We start from the raw sequence: 26,311 nt of genomic DNA on the forward strand, positions 1-26,311 counted from the left end.
TTCATTTTGTTATCAACTCAGAATGATATGATGTTACATATACAATTAATATATTTATACCTATTTATACACAAACATAAGCCAGCAGCAGCAAAGGCATTAGCTTTGACAATCAGAAACAGCACTTCATAGTCATATGCTCTAGCCTCAATCTGAATCTAAGTAGACTACACAGAACTCGCCGAGTCATGCTGCATTCAGAGTTTTGAGTGCGATCCCTAAAAGTGACTAAAAGGCAACGTCATGCTCGCAACTACAAATTGAAATTCCCTTGCACATTCACGAAATAAGTTTGTGCAGTCGGGTGTAACCGACTGCTTGGTACTCGCATTTGTTACCAAATCTACAGCTCAGCATGGAGTGAACTGCCAAACTTTGTTATCCACGAGCTGGCACAGATAGAGGTATTTCCGTATTGACCCCAAGAATGTCTTAAGCAGACTGAGACCTGAAGCAGACTTGGACTTGGAGATATAAACCATATTTGTTAAATGTAATGGCTTTAGTTGATAAAGAGATAGAGAGAGTGGGGAGCAATACTCCCTTCTCACAGCTCGAGCGAGTATTAATTAATGAGAGATAGAGAATCAAATAATAGGCTTGGGCGGGGGTAACTGTTTAGCTCGAATAGCAGATAAGCAGCAGCGCGCTGCAGTCGGCTCTGATAAGCTATCAGTCGGTCTTATCGGGGCAACTGACCTGCAAATAGTATTTATAATTGGGAATAGACAAACCGGCAGCAGTCGAGCAACGGATTCACTCTTAAACGGTTGTCGCAATGCTCGTTACTTTGGCTCTGCTTGCTCTGGTGGCCTTCCTGGGCTACGAGTTTCTTATCTGGAACTTTGGCTACTGGCGCAAGCGCAAGGTGCCGGGGCCGAGGCCGGCCATACTCACTGGCAACTATCCCAACCTATTCACGGCGCAGCAGCACGCTATATACGATCTCAACAAGGTCTATAGGTAACGCCTGGGACCGTTTTGACTCTGGGACTGCAGTCTAAGTGAATCTCTTGCTCTCTCTCCTCTTGCTGCAGCAAATACAAGCAACAATACGATGCAGTTGGCATTTTCATGTCACGCATGCCCCAGCTGCTGGTGCTCAGCCCCGAGCTGGCGCATCGCGTATTCGTGTCGAACTTCAAACACTTCCACGACAACGAGCTGGCCACGATGGTCGACGAGAAAAGCGATTTCATATTGGCCAACAACATGTTCTCGATGACAGGAGAGGAGTGGAAGGAGCGGCGGGCCGACATAACGCCCGGCCTAACCATGAGTCGGGTAAGCCAAAGGCAAACACTCACTCAATTCATATCAACTTAAAGTAATGTTACCTCTCAATATATGCATATATATATTCATGTTCCTCTGCAGATCAAAGCCGTTTATCCAGTGACGAATCAAGTGTGCAAAAAGATGAACGAATTCATTCGCAAGCAAATACGCATTGCGCCCAAGGATGGAGTGAACGGCAAGGATGTAAGTGGCCTAAAGACTATAGACTATACATATATATGTAGCGCAGATCGTACAGTCTATATAGCTCCTTTTCTCTCTCTAACCAACAGATCAGCCTTTGCTTTACCACGGAAATGGTCACAGATTGCGTTCTGGGCCTGAGCGCTCAGAGCTTCAGCGAGCATCCCACGCCGGTGATGGCAAAAATAAAGAATCTGTTCGAACAGCCTTTGGTGTTCGTGATAAGTTTTGCTGTTATGTCCTTGATACCCTCGCTGCGCCGCATCAAGAAGTTGCGCTTCATACCGCAGCATGTGGAGCGCTTCTTTGTGGACTTCATGGAGGCGGCTGTTGAAGCGCGCAACAGCCAAGTCGCAGCTGGAAAGCACGCGGATCGGGTGGACTTCATGGACTACATTCTGCAGCTGGCCAAGAAGAAGAATCTGAGCTCTCGCAAGCTCACAGCTTGCTCAATGACCTTCCTGCTGGATGGCTTTGAGACGACGGCCTCTGTCTTGTCCCACACGCTGCTGCTGCTGGGTCGCGATGCCCAGGCTCAGCAGCGACTAAGAGAGGAGCTGACGGCACACCTGAACGACCAGGGCTTCATCGATTTTGATAAGCTAGTCGAGCTGCCCTATCTGAATGCCTGCGTCCAGGGTGAGTATAAATGAGAGTGAAGCAATTTGAACTCTTTGAACAACTTTAGATCGCACTTCCAGAGTCGATTCGTCTCTTTCCTCCCCTTGCCGCATCCAACAAGCTGTGCACCGAGTCCCTAGAGCTGTCCAATCGGAATGGCCCCAGCTTCACTGTGGAGAAGGGCACCATTGTCGTGGTGCCCCATTCCTGCTATATGCTCGATGAGGACTACTTTCCCAACGCCAAAGAGTTTCAGCCGGATCGCTTCCTGGACCCCGACGCTGTCAAGACGTATCGCGATCGAGGCGTATTCATGGGCTTCGGCGATGGCCCACGCATCTGCATAGGTACGTAGAGCGTGTCCTATTGAGAGCTATTCCCAACCCCAAACTGCTTCGCGTCTTGCAGGCATGCGCTTTGCCCTCGCCCAGATCAAGGCTGCACTTGTGGAGATTGTCGTCAACTTTGATGTCAGCGTCAATGCAAGGACTCGCAAGGACAATATGTTCGAGCCAACGGGCTTGGTTACGAGGCTCAAGGGTGGCATTTGGCTCGACTTCGCTGCGCGTTCCTGAACTCTCGGAAGTCACATCACAAAGAGGCTTGCAGAGCTTTTGAAGCTTATCAATATATCACTTTTGCATAACTTAGCTATATATAAATGTCTCTTTAAGCGAGTACTGACTGCCTAATACTCTACTCATGGCTGAGCGGCAGCTGCAGCAGTCTAATCTCTGTGTACAGGGTATACTTAAGGTCTGACAACATTTGAACTCTTCAACTCATGATTTGAATTGGGCCAAGTCTCACATTTGATTGAGCATAAATTAAAACTATAATTAATAGAGAATTTCAACTACTTTTGACTGCAACAAACTTTTAATTAGTTCTGCCTGACCTAGGCTATACCCTGTAATGCACTCTTGCTAGAACTCGATAGATTGTTGCAATCTGAAGTGCACATGCTTCAATGCATTTACTCGCTCGACTGTCCAAGTCAAAGGCGAGTATATGAGCTTTATTTTGTTTGCCTGACCGCCTAGACAAGTGGATTGAGGTTTACTTGTATAAATAATAATGTGAATAATAGATTACTATCAGCAAGTCTTGGCAGTTTTCACAGTGAAAGCAGGCCATATTCGTTTAATGCGATGTTTTCCTTGCGTTTGTCTATCCGTGCGGATGCCTTCGTCCTTTGGCCTATATTTTCCACTGCAATGCCTGGCAGTTAAATGTCTCTAGACTTTCACAAAAGACCTCACATTATATATGAATGCCCGCTAGAGAGTAGCTCCATAGCTCAGGAGTTTGAATCCCATAGTTTTGCAGTTGGATCAAAATTGTTGCTTTGTTCTCTTTGCTTTCTTTTGCAACTCTCTTTTGAGACATAAATCAAATGTAGTTGGTGGACAACTAGGCATGGTTAGGTCACATGTAGTGTGAGTAATAAAATTTTAGACTGCCTTGAAGTCTATATCTATGGGATGCTAGTTTTGATTGCAAGTCTGTCTAAGTGTTTGCTGCTGAGACTTCTTCAATGACTGCTAGTGGGGTCTCTGGTAAGGTCTCTATGTGTGACATACCAATGTGAATTCTCCTAGACTTCTTAGCAGTTAGTGTGTTGTGGTTCGATATAATTAGCCGTCAGTTATTATTTATATATATAACACTTTCAGAATAAAACAGAATTTGAGTGTTTGCCCTTGAAGTAGTGGCAAAAGTTGTTGTTGTCAGGCAGAGACAGTGTGAGAGAGGGGGAGAGGGAGAGTCTGTTTGGGGCAGGCTTAGGGCTTTGGATGCTGCAACGTCACCAGCTACACATGTGTCCATCAGCTGAAGGCAGCTGTGAGTTGAGTTCTGAGTGTGTCCCTGGTGCTGGTGCGGGCTGTGAATGCTTTGGCTCTGAATTTTGTAGCAGTTGCAACAGTCGAGCTGAGCTCAAGCTCGAGCAAAGCTGCCAGAGGCCACTTGGAATTAATGAACAACGCCACGGCATATATATATATATGTATATATATATATATACCTATATATATATATATATGATTTTTTTAATTTGAGCTAAAATGCATTTCGGCATGATGGACGAGACAAGTCGCCTAGAGTAGCAGGAGATCCCCGGTCTAAGGATTTTTTAATTGTTTTGGGAAATGGGAGGCCAGAAAAAATGAAAATATTCATTTGTAATGCGGAAATGTTGAAAAATGACTGCGTTGCACAGTGTAAAATGATGAAAAAATGTGCAGAAGTGTAAAAGTCATTTATAATATTTCGCATCATCATCAATTCTGACAAATTTTTTATAGTGCCTAAATGCAAATGCGAATGGAGCGGCTAAGAAAACATTTTAATTAGCATTTAAAATGCGTATTAAGCAAAAAGCTTTTAACAATGACAAAAACAAAAACAAAACTCAGAGCCAGAGCCAATCGATGCATCAAAATATGAGTGGAATACCCCCTCCACATGCCCCCACGTGCCCCTGTGCCATACTTAAGGCCTCGCTCGTTCATTAACAAGCGCGTCAAACTGATAAGAGACCAGAGCCCAGAGCCCAGAGCGAACGCACAGGAGCAGAGGGGCCAAGGGCGCCAGGTAAAAAGCGAAAAAAAAAACAGGTCACAATGCTAATTGATTGCAGCGAGGTTTTGTGTGCCGTGTTGTGTTGCCGCAACGTGGGCTATAAAATTATTGAAGACGGAGACACGCATTTCTCGTCTCGATAAGCCAACGCATGACTCATGGCCAGGTAAAAAGGTGAGCGCGCACAGCTCTGACCCCAGCCGGAACGCTCAGTCCTCAGCGCTCAGAGCATCTAATGCAGCCTTGCAGATTAAGCAATTAACTCGGCTAGTTGAGATAACGGCACGAGCTCAAAACTCAAAGAGGTGTAAGTTCTATATAAATGATATTCAATATATAACATATATATATACGAATCTATATATGTGTATTATGTATTTATCTGAACGATTATAATGCATTTTGTTTGAGCTGACATTAGCTATGCAAATTGAAGTGGTATGAGGGCTGTGACAGACTAGAGAATACCCTCTGAATACGTCGTTTCCATTCAAAATGGATTTAAGATATTTACATATTGTCTACATAACTCAAGCACTATAAGAGCGAGAGATACCAAATTTTATATCTTGCATCTCGAATAGAATATACATAAATAATCCAGTGCGGGTATATCCTAGTCGGACACAACTCCCTAAGACCTATACAAATATATTCTAGCTATTATTTCTTCCACCTTCACATAACGAATATACCCCACACACTCCCCACGTTGGCAGGGTATGAAAACACGTCTTAAGCTCGTTTTCGTATTTCAACAAATACCTTCCACTGACAAACGGAGAAAGAGACTCATCTTTATGAGCGTTGCTTTGCATTTGTTATTTTTTATTCACTTTTAATGTTATAATTTACTTTCCAAATATTTAACGTAAATATTTGCGCCTTTGTGCTCGGCCTGTTTATGGGGGCGTAAGTCTTTCAGCCAAACAGACTGAAATGAATGAATGCTATAGATCTGATATTTTTACGAGCGAGCTCTGATTTAATTAGTTTTATGTGTCGAGCGACTGGAAAACCCCTCACAACAGCTCCAAGCTGTTATACAAATTAGTGAAATGTGCCAAACGAACGAGTCCAAATGCCCAAAAAGGCAGAGTTTTAAATGTCTAATTTATGAAACACACATCAAACACGACTAAATTGCTTATTCAGTCTATCCCTCCCTCCCTCCCTCTCCCCTATCCCTCTTCCTCTTCCGCTCCCTGGGTGCAATAAAAATCATGGCTACCTCTGCATAAAGCGCTCTAAGTAGGCTCCATAAATATTGCAGCTAATCGCACGCACCCGGAGCGAGCACACAGCGCAAATGGTTTGCAATCATACGAAAATTGCCTACAAATGAACTGCTTAACGGCCTGTCGCCCATTTCGAGAGCACCCCAAACATGAGCCCAGCCCCAGCGTCAGACGCCACCAAGCCATAACAACCCCATTGTATTCCATTTAACCCGGCCCAGAAACTGTGCCAAAGCACATATCACATATATTGCCTTCTGAACTATGAAATACCCTGTAAAATATAAATTAAGGCTTAAATAGCATTGGATTCTACATTCCTTCTAGATACATAAGAGTAAACTCTGTCACACAGCTCATCGATCATTGCCGTATGTTGATCAGTCAGTCAAGCATCTACGACGCGCTTGCTCTACAAAGTTTAGATAAACAATTACTTAATTGTCAATCAGTCAATCATTCAATCAATCACAATGAGGTCACTTTAATTTGAAAAGACTTTCGAAAAATGTAGTCCTCAATCAGTCAGCTTACTAAAGAAATATAATTAGTCAATCAGTCAATCAGCCAGTCAGTCAAACACTCCATCAGTCATTTGCTCAATGAATTTACCTTACACTTTATTCTGATGAAATAGAATCAGTCAATCAGGCAGAGTGTTAGTCAGTCAGTCTGTCAATCAATCAATCACTCAGTGAGTTCACTTAACTGTTGACCCAGGTTGAATCAGACAGCACTTTACTGAAATATAATTAGTCAATCACACATTTAAGTATCTTTATTAACAGTCAGTGAATAAAACTCACGAACTTCTCAGTGACAAACGACTCTTTGCAGAAATTTATTACATGGTATTACGAAACAATCGCTGCCTGGAATTGCGCGCGTAGCATATTTAATTTATAAAATACCAAAAATGGCGGAGCATAAAAATTGTCGACGAAGCAGGACGACGAAAGAGTATGGGCGGTCGAGGAAGGGGACGGGGACAGCGCTAAGGAGCCCGCCACAAAATGCGTGGCAAAAAATTGGATACTTATTAAAAATGCACATATACCATGCAATATGCATGCCTAGCGGGTCGTATGTGCTCTCCAAAATTGTGTGGCTACATAAAAATCAGTGAATGAGAAGGAGGAAGGGAGGGAAAGAGTGAGAGAGGGGGGGGCGAGTGGGTGCGAAATTAATTAAGAACACTCTCGTATGCCACGATTATTATGCTCAGGAAATGGATTTGCCACACTTTGCCAACAGCATTTCTTAGAATACATAACCAAGCGGGGTTTTATAAATATATTCAGAGAGGGGCATTCCACACCAGACTTGGAACTTGGTTAAATTAAAGACGATCTTTAAAAAGTATAAATTGTTAGCCTCGAATTACTTCGAACAATCTTGTTGAATTAGGATTGGGGCTTACAATAGAATAAGTTGTAGAGACATCAAATTTAGTCTGTTGTATCTCGAATAGAGATAAATTATTTTTTTGAATACCTAGTCATCGATACCTAAAACCCAATGTTATTTGTGTAACATTTTGCTTTGGTATAGATGCATAGATGCAAATAGATATATTTAAAATTCTATTTTACTTTACAAGAGTCAAGTCTTCTAGAGTCGTTTCCCGCCTTGATTTCATGCTAATCTCAGCTGCTGAGCTCAACATCCTTCCACCTTGAGCTCAAATCAGTGCAATCGATGCTCAACAAGTCAACCTTTCGCAGTAGCTGGCCAAAAACAACAAGCAACTTGGACTCCCACACAGAGAGAGAAAGAGAAAGAGAGGGACAGAAACAAAGAGAGAGAGAGAGAGAGAGATACACCCACAGACACATGATTAAATAATTAATGTGCTAATTTATCGCTTAGCAAATTGTGTGGTCAATTCACTAACAAAATCACGCATAGACCCAAACCAACACTTGGCCCCAATCGAAATCGAAGTCCAACTCCAACCTCAACTCCAAGTCCAAGTGTGGACAGGCGAAAAGAACTTCGAAAGGCAAACACCAGGGGAGCGAGGGCAGTCACAAGGAAAGACAGGAAAGTGTCTTACGTGTTGAGGGAAATCACACAAATGGCAAAGTGTAGCAAGACCCAGAGAGAGAAGAAGAAAGCTGTAATCGACTAACAAATACCCTATTCGAAATTTCAGGCAAAGATATATGAGATATATGTGAATAAGTGACTATATCTATGTATTCCATAAGGGAATCTTGTTGCTTGCTTTGTAGGCTTAAAGACTTTAGTAGTTGACTACGTGTGATAGGCTTCGATATGCCTTGATAAATCTCTGGCTTCATGTGCATTTACCAATTTTGAAGCTAAAGACCAAATATTTAGAATATAGATAATGCTGTGCAGCTTTCTCACATGGTCTTCTTATTTCTTTTGGAGTAGAGCCATATACTTTATATACTTTATATATTTTATATATTTTATATATTTTATATACTTTACATACTTTACATACTTTATATACTTTATATACTTAATATACTTTATATACTTTATATACTTTACATACTTTACTTACTTTAGATATTTTAGATATTTTACATACTTTATATACCTTATATACTTTCTTTACTTCACATGCATTCTATACTTAATGTGTTCTCTTCGGGTTTACTCTGTTCTTTCAGTTTACTTCGGGCAATTTCAATGGGTATAGCAACAGTATAAATATACACTTAGTGTAAGTCTTTGTCTCCACTTACCTCGCTTCCTCTCTCTCTCTCACTTTCGTTCTCTGTCAGTATTGCCGTCCCTCTCTCTGCAAACAATTTGTGGGCATTTGAAAGACATTCGCATAAACCTTAAAAAGCAGAAAAAAGTGTCACCAATAATAGCGCTCCGCTGGCCGCACATAAAATTCGCGCTGCGACATACTGAGACAGCGCCATAATCAGTATTGGCAATTGAAGTGACATTTGTGCCGTGCCACGCCCCTTTGCCACAACACTCCCACACCCACACACACACACACACACACACACACACTGATTGCCTGGTTGCCATTTGTATATGAGGCAAATAAAAATGCATATGAAATGAAGCTGCAGCAAAGGCATTGGATGCGCAGCAGCGGGGGAGTGGGTCTTGGGGTGATGAGTGAGCAGGGTTGGGGGCAGGGGTGGTCCATTTGAAGGCACTTGCGCAGAACTTGACTGCTGAATATTCCATGAAGTTGCCAATAAAGTCAAGTGGCAAAAGTCCTGCACATGGCAGCCGCGCAGCAAAGGCAATTCGAAGTAGTTGCTGCTGCGCTGCTGCTGTTGCTGATGCTGCTGCTGCTGTTGTTGACTGCAGTAAGCTGCTGCATACTAATTTTGCCAGCAACACCAGCTACCCTCGACTCTGTTCTGCTCTATGCTGAAGCCATACTCCTGTTCCTGCATTGTGGTGGCATCTCTTGGCCTCATTCTGTATTCATACCAAGCACCAATTTCGTGCTGCTGTTGTTGTTGTTGTTGCTGCAGTTATTGCTATTGTTGTTGTTGCTGCTGCTGCCTGCTATTAACTGAAATACAAGTAAAAATGCAATAAAAATGCGGCCCGCCTCTCATTTTGCATTAAAATTGCATTGCAATTGCCCAAGTCGAGACCATTTGGCTCATTGTTGTTGCTGCTGCTGCTGTTGTTGTTATTGTTGTTGCTGTTTTATTATGGCAATTGTTGCTCATTGTTGCTGTTGTTGTTGTTGTACTGCTTGTTGTTGCTGTTCAAATGAAATCCAATTAGTTGGCTACACGGCCTAAGAGCCACGTCGATGGCGATGCGTCGTGACTTTTGCAAAGCGTCCTTTTGCGTTCGAGTGTGTGTGTGTGAGTGAGTGTGCGTGTGTGTGTGACTATGAATTTGCTTATGGAAGCATGCACTGAGAGAAAAGCAGTGTAAAGCAACAAATACAAAGTAAATGAGTCTTAGAAATACATTTGATTTTGATCAATTTGATCATTGTCAAATCTGACTCGAGATTATATATATACAGATATATACATATTATATTATAATTGTTTTGTTTATAAATTACTTCTATGGAACTTTAGCTGTGTACTTAATAGGCAGAAAGAAGCATCTAACCATGTGCTCCTGGCCGCCTGTCTAGAGTATATATATGCCATATGCAACATAAGTACATGAATCTTACTAGATTTGAGTAAGTCTCATGCACCTCTTGGCAAATCTATCTTAACTTATACAGAAGAACTGCATGAAGAAAAAGCAGCATAAGTTGTATATAATTGTGTGTGTGTGCGTATGTGTGTGCATGTATTTGTGTGCACAAAAGCGAGTTAGATTGACTCAAGCTCAGTCCAGGGTTAGGGTATATGATAGCCAGGCACTGCCCACTAGATCACTCGTAATTGTTGTTTATACTACGAATTAAATCACATTAATTATTATTCAATTTATTTATTTCCATATTATATACTTAACATGTTAATAAGGAAATAAAAAGTTGTTTTGTTGTTTCCAGTTCTAGTTCGCTCAGTGTACGAGCGACTGTGATTCGAATTAAATATGCAGTAATTGTCCGTTTCATTGTTGGCCAAGATTTGGCTGTGGCTGTTGCCAAAAAACGTTGCTCTTAAGTGCAAAACTGAATTTTTTTTGATTAACTTTTTTGTTATTGGTTAAACGAGCACACGGAAAAACTTGGAATTGGACTTGAAGTTAGAAGAAAATGACTTTTACGCCATCTCTCTCTGTCGCTCTCTCTCCCTCTGTGCCTGTGGCATGTGCGTACATGGCACATGCCAACATATCAGAAATAGCTACGTAGCTATCCATTTGCAATTGCAGAATCAAGACGCGGCGGCATTCCTGTCAGCCAGCTAGCCAGCAAGGAAGGTAGCCAGGTAGCCCGCTTGCCACCTGAGTTGGAGCCATGCTCAAGGCCAAGAAACTCTCCAATAAAACTGTCAATTAACCTTTAAGTGAACTTGGAACGTAGCAAAAGATGCTGAAAACAAAATAATTTCCATTTGCATAGACACCAAGTGGGGCGGTGGGTGAGTGTGGCATATCTTATCGTGGGCTGCCAGAATGTCAGGTGAGCGATAGCAGCGGCAACATTTTGCGCTTGCTGCTAATAGAGATCTCTCGCAGCGGCTGCCAATGGCTAAAGCTGAGGCAGGCATTAGGAAAAGCCGCGCGAAAAAGTGGACCACACTCCAAGAGCTAGAGCCAGCCCCACCTCTCTGGCCGACGCGCCTGCCCTTCTTTGTGCAGCTTGAAACTGACAAAACGCTGCTATTTCCAATTGTGCTATTAATCTGCCACATTTGCACTTCTCCATGCTTTGAGCTGTTCGCACAGGAACGAGATGGCGGAACGCTTCGCCTCGCCTCGCATCGCTAAGCCGAAAATAGAAACAATCAAAATGAAAATACATTCTCTTCGTGCTTTCGTCTCTGTGCGTAATAAAAACCCCAAAAGCAAAACGTTTTCCATTTAAAATGTCGTCGCAAATACAAAAGCTGCTCCCCGTCCCTCTCTCACTCCTACTGCGACTCGCCACCAAGCGCTAACTGTAACTGTTCGACTAACTGCTGCGCAGCGACCAATCAGAGGCCGGCAGCGTGACGCCCACTGCGCCAATTGCTGGCCAGTTGCTGGCCAGTGCTGCCAAGCGCCGCGCAGACCAAAACCAGTTTGTCCAGCACAGCGCAGTTGAGCGCGCCGGCGCAGCGAGCGAGAGAGCGAGCTGTGCGAGCAAGACGCAAACATGAGCAAGGCGGAGCCAAAACAGAGCAACCACCACAAGACATAGGCAAGTGCGGGCGAGGGGGTTGGCGTGCGTTTATTATGGTAGGTTAGGTTCAAACAAGGTGGCAAACAGGCTCGTTAATGTTAACCAAATAGGAGGGAAGCAGCGACGGCGACGGTGACAGCGACGGCGACTGTGCTGCCGGCGTCAGCGGAACTGGTTTTACGTGCTTGCCAAGCGACTTAACTCAAGCAGTGCCAGCAGGCAGCGACAGCAACTGAGGCAGCAACTGAGGCAGCGACTGCGGCAGCGATACAGTCCGTCGGCATATTTTTGGTTGCATTTATGAAAAGCGTTCACGCCCGCCAGCACGCGCCCGCTCCCAGCACGGAGTTTTTTCGCTCACTCGCCGATCTCAAATCTGAGCTCAGTTCCATTTGTCGAGCCGGTTAACGGTTAACGAAATCGCGTCGCGGCCTCTTTTCAATAAAGCCAAAGCCAAAGTGTGAAGCCAATTGAAACGCCGTCAACTGTGCAGTGAGTGAGGCAAAAGAAATACTTGAGTCATACATCCCGATACCCCGATATCCCGATATATATATGCATATATCCGAATAATCAAGAAATAGAAAAAACAAAAGTGTTGTTCAAATTGGCGCCTCACATAAGCACCATAGCTCTCAACATGTCCAGTCACGAGGAGGATGAACACGAGAACGAGCACGAGCACGGCGAAGATGTTGAGGAGCAGGAAATACACGTCGATGTTGACTCCGACTCAAGAATGTCCTGCGGCAGCGGCTCAGACGTCGATATGGACAATGGCAGCTGCTACGATGAATCCGAAACTCCGCTCAGGTAAATTAGTAATCAGGTGTCAATTATTATACATGACATATATGTATATAGAAATATCTTTGATTAACACACAACTTGAGAAGAAACATAATTGGCCTTAGGATATATTAGTTATTGCATTGAAGGCTTCTCTGGATTATACTCTGTTTACCATGTGCAAAAGGGCATATTTGTTGGCTAGATTGCCGTAGATCTTTGCATTTCATATTTTGTTAGTCACTGTTAGAATTTTATGGTGGCTTAGCTCATTTTATTGCATCAAAATCACAGTGGAAAGTAATCTCTAGCATTCTCTCTTTCTTGATCTGTCTCTGTCTCATTTCTTTTTCCCACTTAAGTAAACAATATTAATCATTTGGCATTATTCCACAATCAGTTAGATGTAGAGTCAAGTCTGTCTCCTCTCTCTTCCTCTTTCTCTCTCTCTCTCCCTAAGTTATTTCCGTACTCTGAATTCCGACTAAGTTGAGTCTTCCTTTCTGATTTCCTCTCTCTTTCTTGATCTTCCTGCCTGCCTTAAAGCCTTTCTGCCTCTCTATATAGAACTTCCTTAAACTATCTTCTTTTATCTCCATTTCATTATCACTCTCTTCCTCTTACTACTCTCCCATTTCCATCTATCTCTCTGTCTCACTCACTTCTCAACAATCAATCAACATATCTTCCTCTCTATAAAGCTCTCACTCTGTTCTCAATCGCTCTCTTCCTTAAACACTCTTAAACACTCTCCCTTCTCTGCCTCCATCTCTCTCTTCCTCCATCTCCCTTTATATCTCTCTCTTCAAAGAGAGGGCTCTTTCTCTCTCTCTGTCCTTCTTTTCTGTAAACAGAGTATTAAGAAGTCAGCAACAATATTAAAAACTTCTCTTCATAATTTGATCAGCCTACGAAATGAATATATTCAAATGACATTCGCATTGTCTGACTACACAAAGTCCCATTCAGGGCGCATTTGAATAGCTAACAAGCTGATCCAATAAACGCTTTCAATCACAATCGAATCGAAACGAGCTCTCGAGTCGCTCCAATTTGGGTTTGGCGTGAACAAAGCTCTTAAACGCTAATAAATAGCCACAGCAGACGCCAAGAAAACTTCCTGAATTTACAAAGGCAGCTAGAGTGACTGAGAGAGAGGGAGAGGTAACTATAGGGTATGAGGGAAGTGGGCATTGCCGACTCTGGCGACGATAAAAAGGCACATTAGCAAGGCGCCAAAAGGCGCGCACCGATAACAGTGGCTCAAATGGGCTCCAAACGGGTTCGGGCAACACAGAGACAAGGCCCAGGCGGGGGGCCCTACGCATCACATGGGATTAACATTTTAATAGAGAATGCTCCATAAAAACGAAAACACATAAAGCGAAGCGCGGCGAATGCGAGGCCCGAGACAAAAGAAGAAAGATCATAAAACAGTTGTTCCTCTGACTTAGGGAGGTTGTGGCTGCTGCTTTTCGTCAAGTGTAGATCAGACGGGCGATTTATAGAGTTCGAATCAAATGCCATTTGCATAATTACTTAATTTGCCAAGATCCATGCAAAATATTACGCATACGCAGCGTCAGACGAAGGCGCAGCAAAAACATGATTTCTGCGTGTTTCAAGCCAATACTTTTGGCCTTATCTGCAACACAGCCAGCAGCAGCAGCCAGCAGCAATCAGCACCAACAACTACTTAAATACACTTTGAGAAAAATTGTAGAATTCTATTAAGATGTGATTGAATGTGGCAAAGATAATCAAGAAAATTTAGATTGTATCTTAATTAATTAAAAATCATTTAAAAACAAAACCTAAGAAAATTTAATAAGTCAATAGAAAAAAAATATAATAAATAATACAAATAATGAATATGTGTAAACGTGTTAAAAAAACCAAAATATATAAAATATATATAAAAATCTCTTAAATAAAAAAAAATTATATATAAATATATATAACAAAATATATATATAAAATAAATATTAAAAAAAATATACTAAAAAAAAATATTAAAATATAATAAATAATATATATATCAGAATAAATGAATAATATTTATGTATAAATTAAAATGTAAGAAATATATTGATAAGAAATAAATGAAACAAAATTTAAAGCATCAATTATATACAAAATTACATAAAAATTGTTTATAAATTAAACTACAATTTATAGTTTCACAAATAAATATTTCATATTTAGGATCTGGCCAAAAAAAATTTATGACTTTCAGACATTTTTATTGCAAATTGAAGATTTCAAATATTCTGGAAAAACTTCACTTAATTTGAGTAGCAAATTCGTAAGATTTTTTCTAAGTGTATGGCTTATGCGTGGGCAAATGTTTACAGATTTTAGTTTGCAACATTTTTAGTCATAATTAGTTCTATCTGTCTCCGTCTCTCTCTCTCTCTGTCTGCGTCTGTCTCGCTCTTATCTAGCGACACTTTTAATATTAATGAGAACAACAACAATAATAACTTGTATTTTCCTCTCTCTCCCTCTCTCTCTCTACTGTCTACTCTCTACTCTTTACTCTCATCTCTTTCTATAGCGAATCACTGCAATCGGAGCAAACGCGCTCCTCATCCAGCGAGAATCTGCCCTTTAGCATATCGCGCCTGCTTTCGAAACCCTTTGAAACCAACAACAACAACAACAACATCATCATCAACAGCAGCCAACACAACAGCAGCAGCAACAGCAACAACAACAACTTGGATAGAAACATTGAGGAGAAAGAGCTGCAAGCAGATGAGCACGATTTGGCCGCCTATAAGTTGGCCAGCAGCATTGCCAATTCGACTTATGGCAGCGCCGCAGCGCTCTACTCGTATCCGCATCTTTATCCGTCGGCAGCGGCAGCGGCTGCTGGCCATGTGCTGCGTGTGCCGCCGCAGCGCACGCCGCTCACCTGGGCGCTGCCGCCGCTGCATCATGCGGCGCTCGCCCATCAGGCGGTCAAGGATCGGCTGGCAGGTGAGTGAAGTTCGCTATAAAAAGTGAGGTAGCCCCCAAATAACAAGCAGCAGCTACTGTTACGATGTACATAGGTGTGTGAGTGTGTGAAAGTGTATGTGTATGTGTGTGTATGTGTGTTTGTGTGTGGCTGACTGGACTGTGGCTGTGTTCTCTGCCTAATAAGCGCGATCAGAGAAGTCTTTTAAGCCAACATGCCTGTCGGCATGTCATTTGCCCAAGCAGTGCCACACACACACACACACACACACACACATACTCGCACACACACTGACACACACGCCCTAAAGTATAAAAACATGTTTGCCTTCAAATGCGCAATCGCAGCTTAAGTCAAAGCCAAAGAACAAAAAACCGCCCAGAAGCAAAGGTTTTGCTCTACTCATTTGCATATATATATATAGAAATATGTATAGGTATAGGTACGGTCGATCTGAGCTGGATCCTCGCTGTTCGCTTCCTTAATTTGTTTACATTATGAACTTCGCTTGTTCGAACAGCGCGAGCCGCTTAAATAATGAGAACGCGTTGATTTTATTACGAATCTGCATACTCCTTTTATCAGCTGTGCTGTCAGTCGAGCAGCCCAGCAGCCAAGCGTCTCAGCAGCCCAGTTAGTAGGAAGTTGGCTGCATTAACTCATATTTGTGAGCCGCAAAGCTGCTTAGCTGGACGATCGCGGTGCGATTTGCTTTTATGGCCAACATCCGCTGGGCTCCTTATTTTATTTACGTTTACGTTTTCGTTTTTGTTTTTTTAGTTATTTTAATGAGCTGGTTTACATGACTTTTTAATTTCGCGCTGTGCCCCCGAAAAAGGAATTAATTACACATTGGGCGGTCTTCAAGTGAGCTGCGGACTTGGCTTGGCTTATTTATCGCCAGCATACCACACTTCAATGCGACGCGGCCTCAACTGACATGGGCAGCATTTAATTAGTCTCAGCTAGTGTGCGAGTGTGTGTGCGTATGTGTGTGTGAGTATGTGTGAGAGGGAGACGAGCATTGAACACGCGGCGCTGTGCAGCCCAAAATGCAGAGAGCGGGAACGGGAGAGGCAGAACTGACATGCAAGTTAAACAGAACTTGGCCACACTTTTAATATGAGTAGCATATGTATAGATCGGTCAGCGGGAGTGGGAGAGGGAGAGCAAGTGTAGCTTCCTTTGACCAGTTTCGTTTTGTCAACAACTTCGTCAGCGTCAGTCTCGCTGTGTTTGTGTCTGTGTGAATGAGTGTGTTTGTGTATGAGTGCAGTATGTCGCAGCGGCTTTGCTGATAAGCTGGCGCCTTGGCTTTTTTCATTAACAAGACAAACGAGCCAACGTCACAGTGTGACCCTTTCCCCATTGGTTGCTCCCCTCGCTCCCCGCTCTCGTCGTATCGCTCACTCATATGATTAATAAGCGTTGCATGTTAATTGGAATGCCGTTGCTTGGGCTTTTTGCTGACAGCCACACGCAGCAGGCGCCAATTAAATTTTCAGCCCTTTCTAGCCAAAAAAACTGGCTAAATCGCATGAAAGTTCAAAGTGTAAATGCTTGAGTGCAGATATTTGTAGCTACATATTGCGCATACGCCAGGTGGGCCAGCGCCCCAGTCTCAGCCTCTGTCTCGGCCTCAGGCGCCATCAATAATGCATGCTAAAAGCTTTTAGCATTATTTTACGTATTTTTGGTAAGGCTAACAGCAACAGCAACGGCAACAGCAGCAGCAACAGCAACTGCCACAGCCCACAGACAGGTTGTGAGAGTATCTTTAAGATACGCCAAGAACTGAGCCAAAACATCATAAATAAGAGGAAGCAGGCAACGTGGGGAGGGATTTGTCGGTAAGCCATAAAATTATGCTTACGCGAATGAGTGTTTGACTCCGCATCCTTTAAGGATATGAGCGCCTGCTTATGTGGTGCGATAAATGGCTTTTTATTGAAATTGATATTACCTGAAATATTCAAATGGTTTTCAAGCCCTTCCCAACACACGTCCCACATCTATTTTTTCCTTGGAAATGGAAGGGTTCTTCGGCGAAGTCACAATAAAAAACATGATTTGTCAGCTTAACACCCAGCCATACATAACGGTATTCAGCTTTGGGGCTTTTTACGATTGATGGAAATTTTAGCCATTTTGTTGGTATTTTTATTGAAGCCAATTGGGAGCCAAATTTCTAGGGATATAAAAAGCAAGTTAAAGAATTCTGCTTGGGCTGTAAATATTATAGCTTATTCAGCTCTTTAGCTATTGGAAAATGAGGAAAATGGCTTATGATATAGGTTCGTTTTATATAGAAGAAGAAGAGGTAAGTAATGTAGAAAATTGCCATTGCCAAAGAAATTTGCCATTTTTGCAATCACTTGAATTTGAATTTATTTTATGCTGAGGTTCAGATATTGGCATATCAAATGAGACAATATATAACATATTTTACTGTACTAGACTGTATTAAAATAATAGTTCAAGAAATTAAATGAGAATGCCTCAGCCCGAAGCAATCTCCGCTCTACAGTTCGTTTATCTGACTGTCCGTTCTGTCCGCTTCTATTGAAGCTAGATATTTGAAATTTGGTAAAAATATTCTGTTGGGTACGTTTCTTTCATTCAATGAAGGCTACTCATATCAGTACAAAATCATGTTTTATACATATTTAAACCTAAAACTGCAAAGATTTGCTGCTTGCTGTTTGCTTTTGACTTTCTCTACAGATAGACTTCTAAGCTCGTAAATGGACTTCTTTAGATAGACTTCTTAGATGTACTTCTATATCCAACCTCTATGACTTCAGTTGTATACACTTGTCTAAGGATAGTTCTATAAATATTTATATTGATAAACAAACTCAAGCTGGGTATATTAGTCTCAACTATATAAACACCTTAAAGCTCACGTTGAGAGGTTGAGCTTTTCCTTACTTAGTTTCTTTGGAATCAGTTAATTTTCTCTGGACTTTCGTTTAATTTACACAATTTTCTCAGCAGTCGCTCAATGCAATTCAATTTAAGCGCCAGTAATTGATAAGAAAATGTGTTTTTTATCTATTACATTAAGTTATTTTGCATTTGGCTTCGAGTAACTTTGATGTGCTTAAATATTTAGCCAGATCTAACTGACAAATGACCCCTATGAGACGTTGGTCAAGCCGGTTTCAGCCGATTGTCGCCGAGGACAACGACGACGACAACGACAACGACAACGCTTTAATATTTTGTTGCTTTTGCTGTTGTTGTAGCTTGGTTGGTTCGTCTTATCGCACACAATAAACAACAACACGCAAAAGTAAGTCGACTGGCTGGAATTTTAAAAGGTTCAGCGCCAGGCAGACAGACGGACAGCCAACCAGTCAGCCAGCGGCCAGCGGCCAGCGGCACAGCGCGCACCCATTAAGAGAGCCGAAGGCGGCCTTAGACTTAGGTCACATAGGCATCCTAGGAAGTACGAGGAGAGTTTATGACTCAACCTTTTGAATGAAATTGATGTCGCGTGCGTCGTCGTCTTCTGCCGCTGATGATAAAGGTTAAAGATCGCACTCAGACAGCAGCAATTAGGCACAATCGAGTCACTGACTGCGGCTCTTCACCAAATTGATTTCACAGCAGGTAGACACAGGTTACAGGTTACAGGTCACCTGCCGGGCTGCCGGGCTGCCGGAAGCAAATATCGGAAATGTCCTATTATCTATTTAGACATATATTTTATAGCTTATACTTAACTAATTGCTTGAACTATGCTTTCTTCTGCCCTCAGCTGCCTTTCCCATTGCCCGGCGTATCGGACATCCGTATCAGAATCGCACGCCGCCCAAGCGAAAAAAGCCGCGCACCTCGTTCACACGCATCCAGGTGGCTGAGCTGGAGAAGCGCTTCCACAAGCAGAAGTACTTGGCATCTGCCGAACGGGCGGCTCTCGCCCGTGGCCTCAAGATGACCGATGCACAGGTGAAAACGTGGTTTCAGAATCGACGCACCAAATGGAGGTAAGTTTCACAGTTTTTTTGAACAACAAAAAATCAATATGCAACGCTCTCAACTGCTGACAGCTACCGCCTGCCCCTGCCACGCCTCTTTAAACTAGAAAAAGAGAGAAAAATATAAATATATATATAGCTCACTTCTATAACGGAGGGTAAAAGGTTTTTCCATTATGCATGAGCACATTAAATGAGAAAGCGCAAACCTCCCCCTGCCCTGGCTCACCCACACTGCTTCCGTTTAGGGGTTGGCCCTCTGCGGGGGTGGATTCATCTTGTGTCTAGTTTGTTAAGTCCTCTGCAGCGCTTACTCCATAATGAGCCGAGTTCCTGCTATTAGAGCAACTCTTATAATAATCGCGCAAAATGGAGGCTATGAAAAATATTATCATAATTTAACTTTACTCAAACTAGACATATATGAAATAGAATATGGCTTAAAAGGAATATATAGAGCTTAAGGCATAGATAACAAATGCAGGGTTCAAAGGATCAGTCAGATGCTTCCATTTGAAAAACAAATAGAAGTTTTAACTAAATATTCCAAATTTTACTTGATTTTACTTTATTTCAAATAAAGTAATGACAAAATCGCATTTAATAAGCCTTTCGGACAGACATAAATAATGTATAGGAAAATCTCAATTGGATATTTAGAAACTAACTGTAAATAAATTAAAACGTTCCAGCTGAGAAACACATTTAAGTCATACTCATACTCAAAATTTATTTAAAATTAAAAAAAAAATATATATATATAAAAAAAATTTATTTTTAATTTAGCCAGAAAAGTTTTTAATATTGCTTACAAATAGTAACAAAATAGCATCCAAATATTATCTATAAATATTAAATATTATTTTAATATTATTATAAATATTTAAATAAATCTAGATATTTTAGTAACTCATTGAGCCTTGACCTGCTCTTGATTTAACTCAGTTACATAGATGAATAACTAGCTGATGTAGCTAAAATATCAGATATATATATATATATATATATATATATATATATATATATATATATCTATATATATATATATATATCTTTCATATATTTGACTATATATTCAGATATTTTGTAGGTCAGCTTTAGCAGCTGTTTCTATATCACCTTGGTGGCCTCTGCACTGAGCACATTTCTCTACTCTGGCAATTAATGAGCTATTTCAAATGACGAATCGTTGCCTTATCAAACACATGAGCGTGATCCTTCCCTTTTACTATATGTAGATTCGTTTACACTTTAAGAAATTACTATTCCCAAACAAACTTAGAGCTGAATGATAAGATAAACAAACCCCAATTAAAATATATTCAAAGCCAACCAAATTTCTTCGCAGCATCAACTGCGCAGCCCAAAGATTCTGCTGCCAAATTAGCCAACATCTATTTCGCTCAGTGTATGCATATCATGCGAGTTATAAACAAGTCACGCGCTTGTTTGTCTCTAATTTAATGAGGCATTGATGCGTTGAACGCCGTTGCGTGTCTCAAATTGTTTTCTATTTTATTATTAACATTAACATTAGAATCATAACGAAATGATTCCCTCGCCCACTACCCCGTCCCTACATATATGATATATGATATTACCATATGCAATTACCATTATAATAATGACACAAAAAAGTTTACAAAAACTGGGCAACTTTACCCTACACACAATGATAATGGGCATATTAGACTTGGGTGAATGTATGTCACATAGAGAGAAGGAGATGTGTCTGCACATAGATATTTAGAATATGCTTCAGAATAATAGGTCAACTATAGGTCAACGTATTTATCATATCTATATCTTTATTTTTCTAGAACTAAAATTTATTTGATTACTAATAGCAAGTTACAGGGTATCTGCAAGTCGAGCAGTGCCGACTCGTATTTCTTTTACTTTCTGCTCTCTAGCAGCAGCAACAAAAGTTTTTACAGTGGGCGCATTTGAGACGCGTTAATTGCCGCTTAGCAGGCTCAGCTCCCACAGCACGACAATGCCAGAAGCCAGAAAGCAGACCCGTCTCTCCCCCACAGTCTCTCTCGCTCACTCTTTCCGTTTCTCAGCAGTGCCTTCTGGCCAAGTCCTCTAGACTGTTGGCTGTTTGGCTCTTAGAGCTTATCAGCCATTTTGGACCTAGTTTAGCTCGTAAAAATTAATGATGTAAAACGCAATTTTGTTAACGGCAATGGCCACGGCTCGTTTGTGGCTAAGTGAAATGGCAACGGCATTAAACAAGCCCCATGATTATGTATGCCTCGTAAATACTACTATAGTTATGTACATATATAAGCATTTATATTCGTATATATATCACATAATTGCCTTAATGCAACTGCGCGCCAAGTAATTTGAATAATTAGCACCGTTCAACATGGCGTATGAGTTATGTTCGCTTCAAAGATTTCAAAATGAGTTTTTTTTTCTTGTAACTCGTTTGCGGGCTCGCAATAACAAAGACAAAGCATGAATCAGAGGCCTTCGCTTGCAAACAACAGCAATACAAAATACAACAACAAGAGTTAATAATTAACAAGAAGAAGAAGACTGAGCAATTGAATGAAGCTTGTTGCCCGTCAATTTGACAATGTGTTTAGCGAAAAGGAAATTAAAAGGAGCAGCGAAAAAGAAACAACAAGCAAACATCAGTTAGCTGCGCAATGCCGACGTCTAAATACCTTTTGCATATACATGTATTCATATCACATATATATTCACAATGGTTTTCGTTTAATTTTGTGTCTATTAAAGCGACTTAATTATATATTCTGATACTTATATAAATATATCTTATTAATTGCCTATTATGTAACAAGATTGGAAAATCCATGAAAGGGCATCAGAAAGTCGCTAATGCAAAAGCCTAATGGCAGACAGACATCAGTTAGAAAGCGGGTGGGTGCGGGTGCGGGTGCGGGTGCGACAGGGACAGCAAGTCTGTCAGCTCAGCTCTTAGTGAAAGAAAAAAATGGCATGTCATTGCGTACTTTGTTTTATTTGCGCTGGGGCCAAATAAATGACGTCGTCTAACAGTTGTCTGCTTGGGCAAAAGATTTGCAGAATCTGCATACCCAGCAATTGGGCAAATAGCTTATGAGGAATATTTGTTTCAGTTGGTTGGAAATAAAATGATAATATTAATTTCTTGGCTAAACCTCATGCAGGTTAAGAATAAATAGGGAAACTGAGTGTCTCAGTGGGTACCACTGGGTATCTTCTCTGCTAAGCTTTCATGTACAGCACTTAAGCTGCTTGATACTAGAAGAGTATGCATAATTTAATTAGCAACCTGCGCATAAATCAACTTGCCGTTAAACCCTTTTTAATTACACGGCCATGCATCAAACACAAAGAGTTGGGTAAGAGATTGGTGGGGGAGGGGGCGAATCTTAAATTCGAGTGGGAAAACTCACATGAAATTAATTGCGTGGCATATGGAAAAGTTTTTGCAGTAGCTGCTGCTGAAAGCTGTCTAATTAAAAATTTACACACGCACACAATGACAAATGAACTGTGTGCGTGTGCTTGTGTGTATGCGGGTGTGACCAGAAGAAGTTATTCGCAAAAACTTGAACCACAAGACGAAAAATCAATTTGGCAAAGAGCAAAGTTTGTTGGGCCAAAACAAAGGAAGAAAGAAAATCAAATGAAATTAATTGCAGCTGCGTTTGGCCATTTGTAAATTAACTTTGAAGCTGTGACGTTAAGGCACGTGTCCTGCGCAGGACGAAATCTTAGGCAAGTCCTGCGGGACTAGCTGGGGCCAGCCAATTAATGGACTGGCTAAATTGTTATGTCTTGAAAGATAATTACCAGAGGGCCCCAAAAACATTATTCTTTGTGTGTGTTTGTGTGTGTGAAATGATTTTAATTAGCTGCTTTCGGCTGTTACTTGGGCAGCTGCTAACAGCGCGACAATTGACTTGCCATTAAATTTGTTACCACATTTATCACCCGCTGCCCCGATTTCTCTCTATGTCGAGCTTTAATAAACATTTTAGCCTAATGCCTGCCCATTATTTATCGTGCAAACAACAACAACATTTTCATCGCCCTGGCGCCAAAAGACATACAGTTAACATTTGTAAAGCGTTTTCCATTTCCACCTCGATAAAAACAAAAAAACACAAAAAAAAAAACTCTCGTGCTGCACAAGATAAATTACAGTCGTGCTGCCTCTATTTCTGTCTCTGTTGCGCTTCAATTAGGCCCAGAGGCTGTCGTTTGCTTCTGCCTCACTCTTTCTCTGTCTCTCTGTTCCGCTTAAATTAAGCCCGCACACATACTCAATCATACATACACACACACACAGCATTGCCTGTAGCGTCGTGCTGCCTGCCTGTAGCGCTGTCTCTGTTCCGCTTAAATTAAGCTCGCACACACACGCACACATAGTTTGCTTTGCCTTTGGAGTTTTTAATCAATTTTTGTTGAATTTTTCATGCGGTAGCTGTAAAAATGCCTCGCAGATAAAGCATCCAAAAAATGCCAGAAAGTAAAAGTGAAATACTACCCATAGTCGTATAATATATAACTCACTCACTCTGAATGCCAGACATAGAAATTACTGTTTTTGTTGTTACATCGCATTACTGTGTTGAGCAATAATTGAATTAGAGTGAACCAAAGCATATTTATTTCACTGGTAGTATGCATTAAAGAAAATACTAAAGTAAGTTCTAGACACGAAACCCGACACATAACAATCATCCAATTTGGCAATGATATTAATGAATTTTTAATAAGCTCGCATTCAAGTTATGAACTTTTAGTTTGAATGATGACATTGCCGATGAAAGCCTTAATGATAGCATATTTAACTATAATACTACAAATGACATGTGTGGGTCGCACTCACACACACACACACACACTCGAGCTAACGAGCTAAGTATTTAGGATAATAATTACACGGGACAAAAACTTTAGCTGGCAACCATAAGAACTTCATTAGATCATGAAATATTCAATATGGCGCAAAGGCAAAAACAACCACCCTAACAGGCATCTGTCTGTGTGTGCGTGTGACTGTGTGTATATATGTGTGTGGCCACAATTAGAGCACAAATGCTGCGCAAACGCAAGATGCAAAGGCGAAGGGAAAGCGCAAGACTAAAATGGAACTGGAAGTGGAACTGCAAAAGAGAATGGGAATGTACATAGAAATGGGAAGGGCTAAAGGGAATGAAGAGCAAATGCTACAGCAAAGCGAAATTGCATTTACAGTTGCAACAACTGGCAATGGAGCTGGGCATGGAAAAGGGTAATGAGAATGGAAATGGAACTGCTGCAGTAGTAGCAAAGCGCAGTTGCAATTACAGTTGAATAATTGATGGCCTCAGGAATTGTTGTTGGTCTTAAATCCCATTTAAGCGCAGCATTTAAAATGCAATTTAACGGCAAAGCAACTCGAAATTAATTTTCAATAAAACAAAAGCGAATCGTGTATGTGAGTAGTGGGCAATCAGCATATTTGATTCGATTTGTTTTAAGTGGCTGTGCATACCTGCCTCTGCTGTCGCACCTGTCAACTATATAGATCTGGCCACCATAATGAATATGCACATTAGTCGATGTCAATATATAGATAAAGCTCATCAAATCCCCCCTCTCTCTCTCTTTCTTTGCTTGCAGACGTCAAACAGCGGAGGAGCGCGAGGCGGAGCGACAGGCAGCCAATCGGCTGATGTTATCACTGCAGGCGGAGGCCATTAGCAAGGGCTTTGCACCACCCACTGCGCCGCTGAGCTCACAGTCCGGCGTAAATGGAGCTCCGTTGGCAGCGCTGCATGGCCTGCAGCCCTGGGCGGAGGCGTCCCATGCAGCGGGCTGCTAATTGTCAAATGGTAGATCGTATACATACACACACACATAACTCCATATATGTACGTGTCTCTGTGTGTATGTGTATAAGGTTTATTTGTGATAAAGTTTGCTTTGTAAATAGAGTTGAAAAACGTAATGGGCACAGTGAAACCCCGAACAAGACGAATCAATCAATTTGTAAATACTTAGCTTTACTTTCCTTATAAAATACAGATATATATATATATATATATATATATATATATATATATATATATATATATCTGTATATATAATCATATGCTTAAGTACTCGATGTAAGTTTAAGTAGTTTCCTTTAGTTTGTAGCGCAGTGTTTGCATGATTTGATTTCCATCTTCAGTTGTTCAACACTTATCTCAGAAATGTCAACTCTATGAAGCATATATATAATATAGTATATATAATATAAAAGAATTTTAAATATATGGCTTGTATTGTACGTTAGTTCATAAGTCGAATGGCATTACCTAGTATTATAAATATAATATAACTATTGCAAGATATAACTAACTGAAATAAATACACTACGAAATCAAAGAAAACAACAAAATGTTTTAGTCTTAGAGATTTGGGGCATTTTGCTTTCCTGTAAGTATCCCCATTGCTCTTTCGATCTATGATTGATTTCAGTTTATATATTATGACTTTTCTAATGGCCAGTAAGATCTGATGAAACTTGAAGGGAAATTCGACTATGACTAGTAAATTCTAAACTAAAACTAAATGATCTATGTCACGTCTTACTCTTGATTTTTACCATGTTGCGGATACATGTGAGTTGCTGTGACCAGATTGTGTTTACTCTAATATATAGAAATAATAACAAGAAGTGCTAATACCGCCCTCGACCTCTCCAAAGCATCGTATATTAAACAGGACTTGTCGAAAGAGAACTGAGAGTTAGACTTGAGGTCGGAGCTCGGATCTCGGATCTCGGATCTGTAAATTGATCTCACAGAAATAGTCAGATTCTTGGTTACTGACTCCTGTTGACCAGTGAAGTCTTTAGATCCTTAAGGAGTTTAATTTAATTTAAGTCACATTA

The 26,311-nt window shown here is 41.1% G+C and overlaps 2 protein-coding genes across 2 annotated transcripts; both read left to right on the plus strand.

Annotated features, from left to right (window-relative positions):
• Positions 1-746: 746 nt before the first annotated feature.
• On the plus strand, positions 747-2,932 carry LOC111602611 (probable cytochrome P450 28a5). The gene is made up of 6 exons (XM_023319770.2): positions 747-963; positions 1,038-1,284; positions 1,378-1,482; positions 1,572-2,121; positions 2,184-2,450; positions 2,512-2,932. The coding sequence occupies exons 1-6, from the start codon at positions 779-781 to the stop codon at positions 2,676-2,678; spliced, it is 1,521 nt and encodes a 506-aa protein (XP_023175538.2). The 5' UTR covers positions 747-778; the 3' UTR covers positions 2,679-2,932.
• A 9,349-nt stretch (positions 2,933-12,281) lies between these two features.
• LOC111602643 (T-cell leukemia homeobox protein 3) lies at positions 12,282-25,395 on the plus strand. The gene is made up of 4 exons (XM_023319808.2): positions 12,282-12,498; positions 15,032-15,456; positions 19,200-19,428; positions 25,054-25,395. Exons 1-4 carry the CDS (start codon positions 12,326-12,328, stop codon positions 25,253-25,255), a joined length of 1,029 nt encoding a protein of 342 aa, XP_023175576.2. The 5' UTR covers positions 12,282-12,325; the 3' UTR covers positions 25,256-25,395.
• The last annotated feature ends 916 nt before the right edge of the window (positions 25,396-26,311 follow it).

Source organism: Drosophila hydei, unplaced genomic scaffold, assembly GCF_003285905.1.
Source record: "Drosophila hydei strain 15085-1641.00,03,60 unplaced genomic scaffold, DhydRS2 tig00008144-arrow-arrow-pilon, whole genome shotgun sequence".
Classification (NCBI taxonomy): Eukaryota; Metazoa; Arthropoda; class Insecta; order Diptera; family Drosophilidae; genus Drosophila; species Drosophila hydei.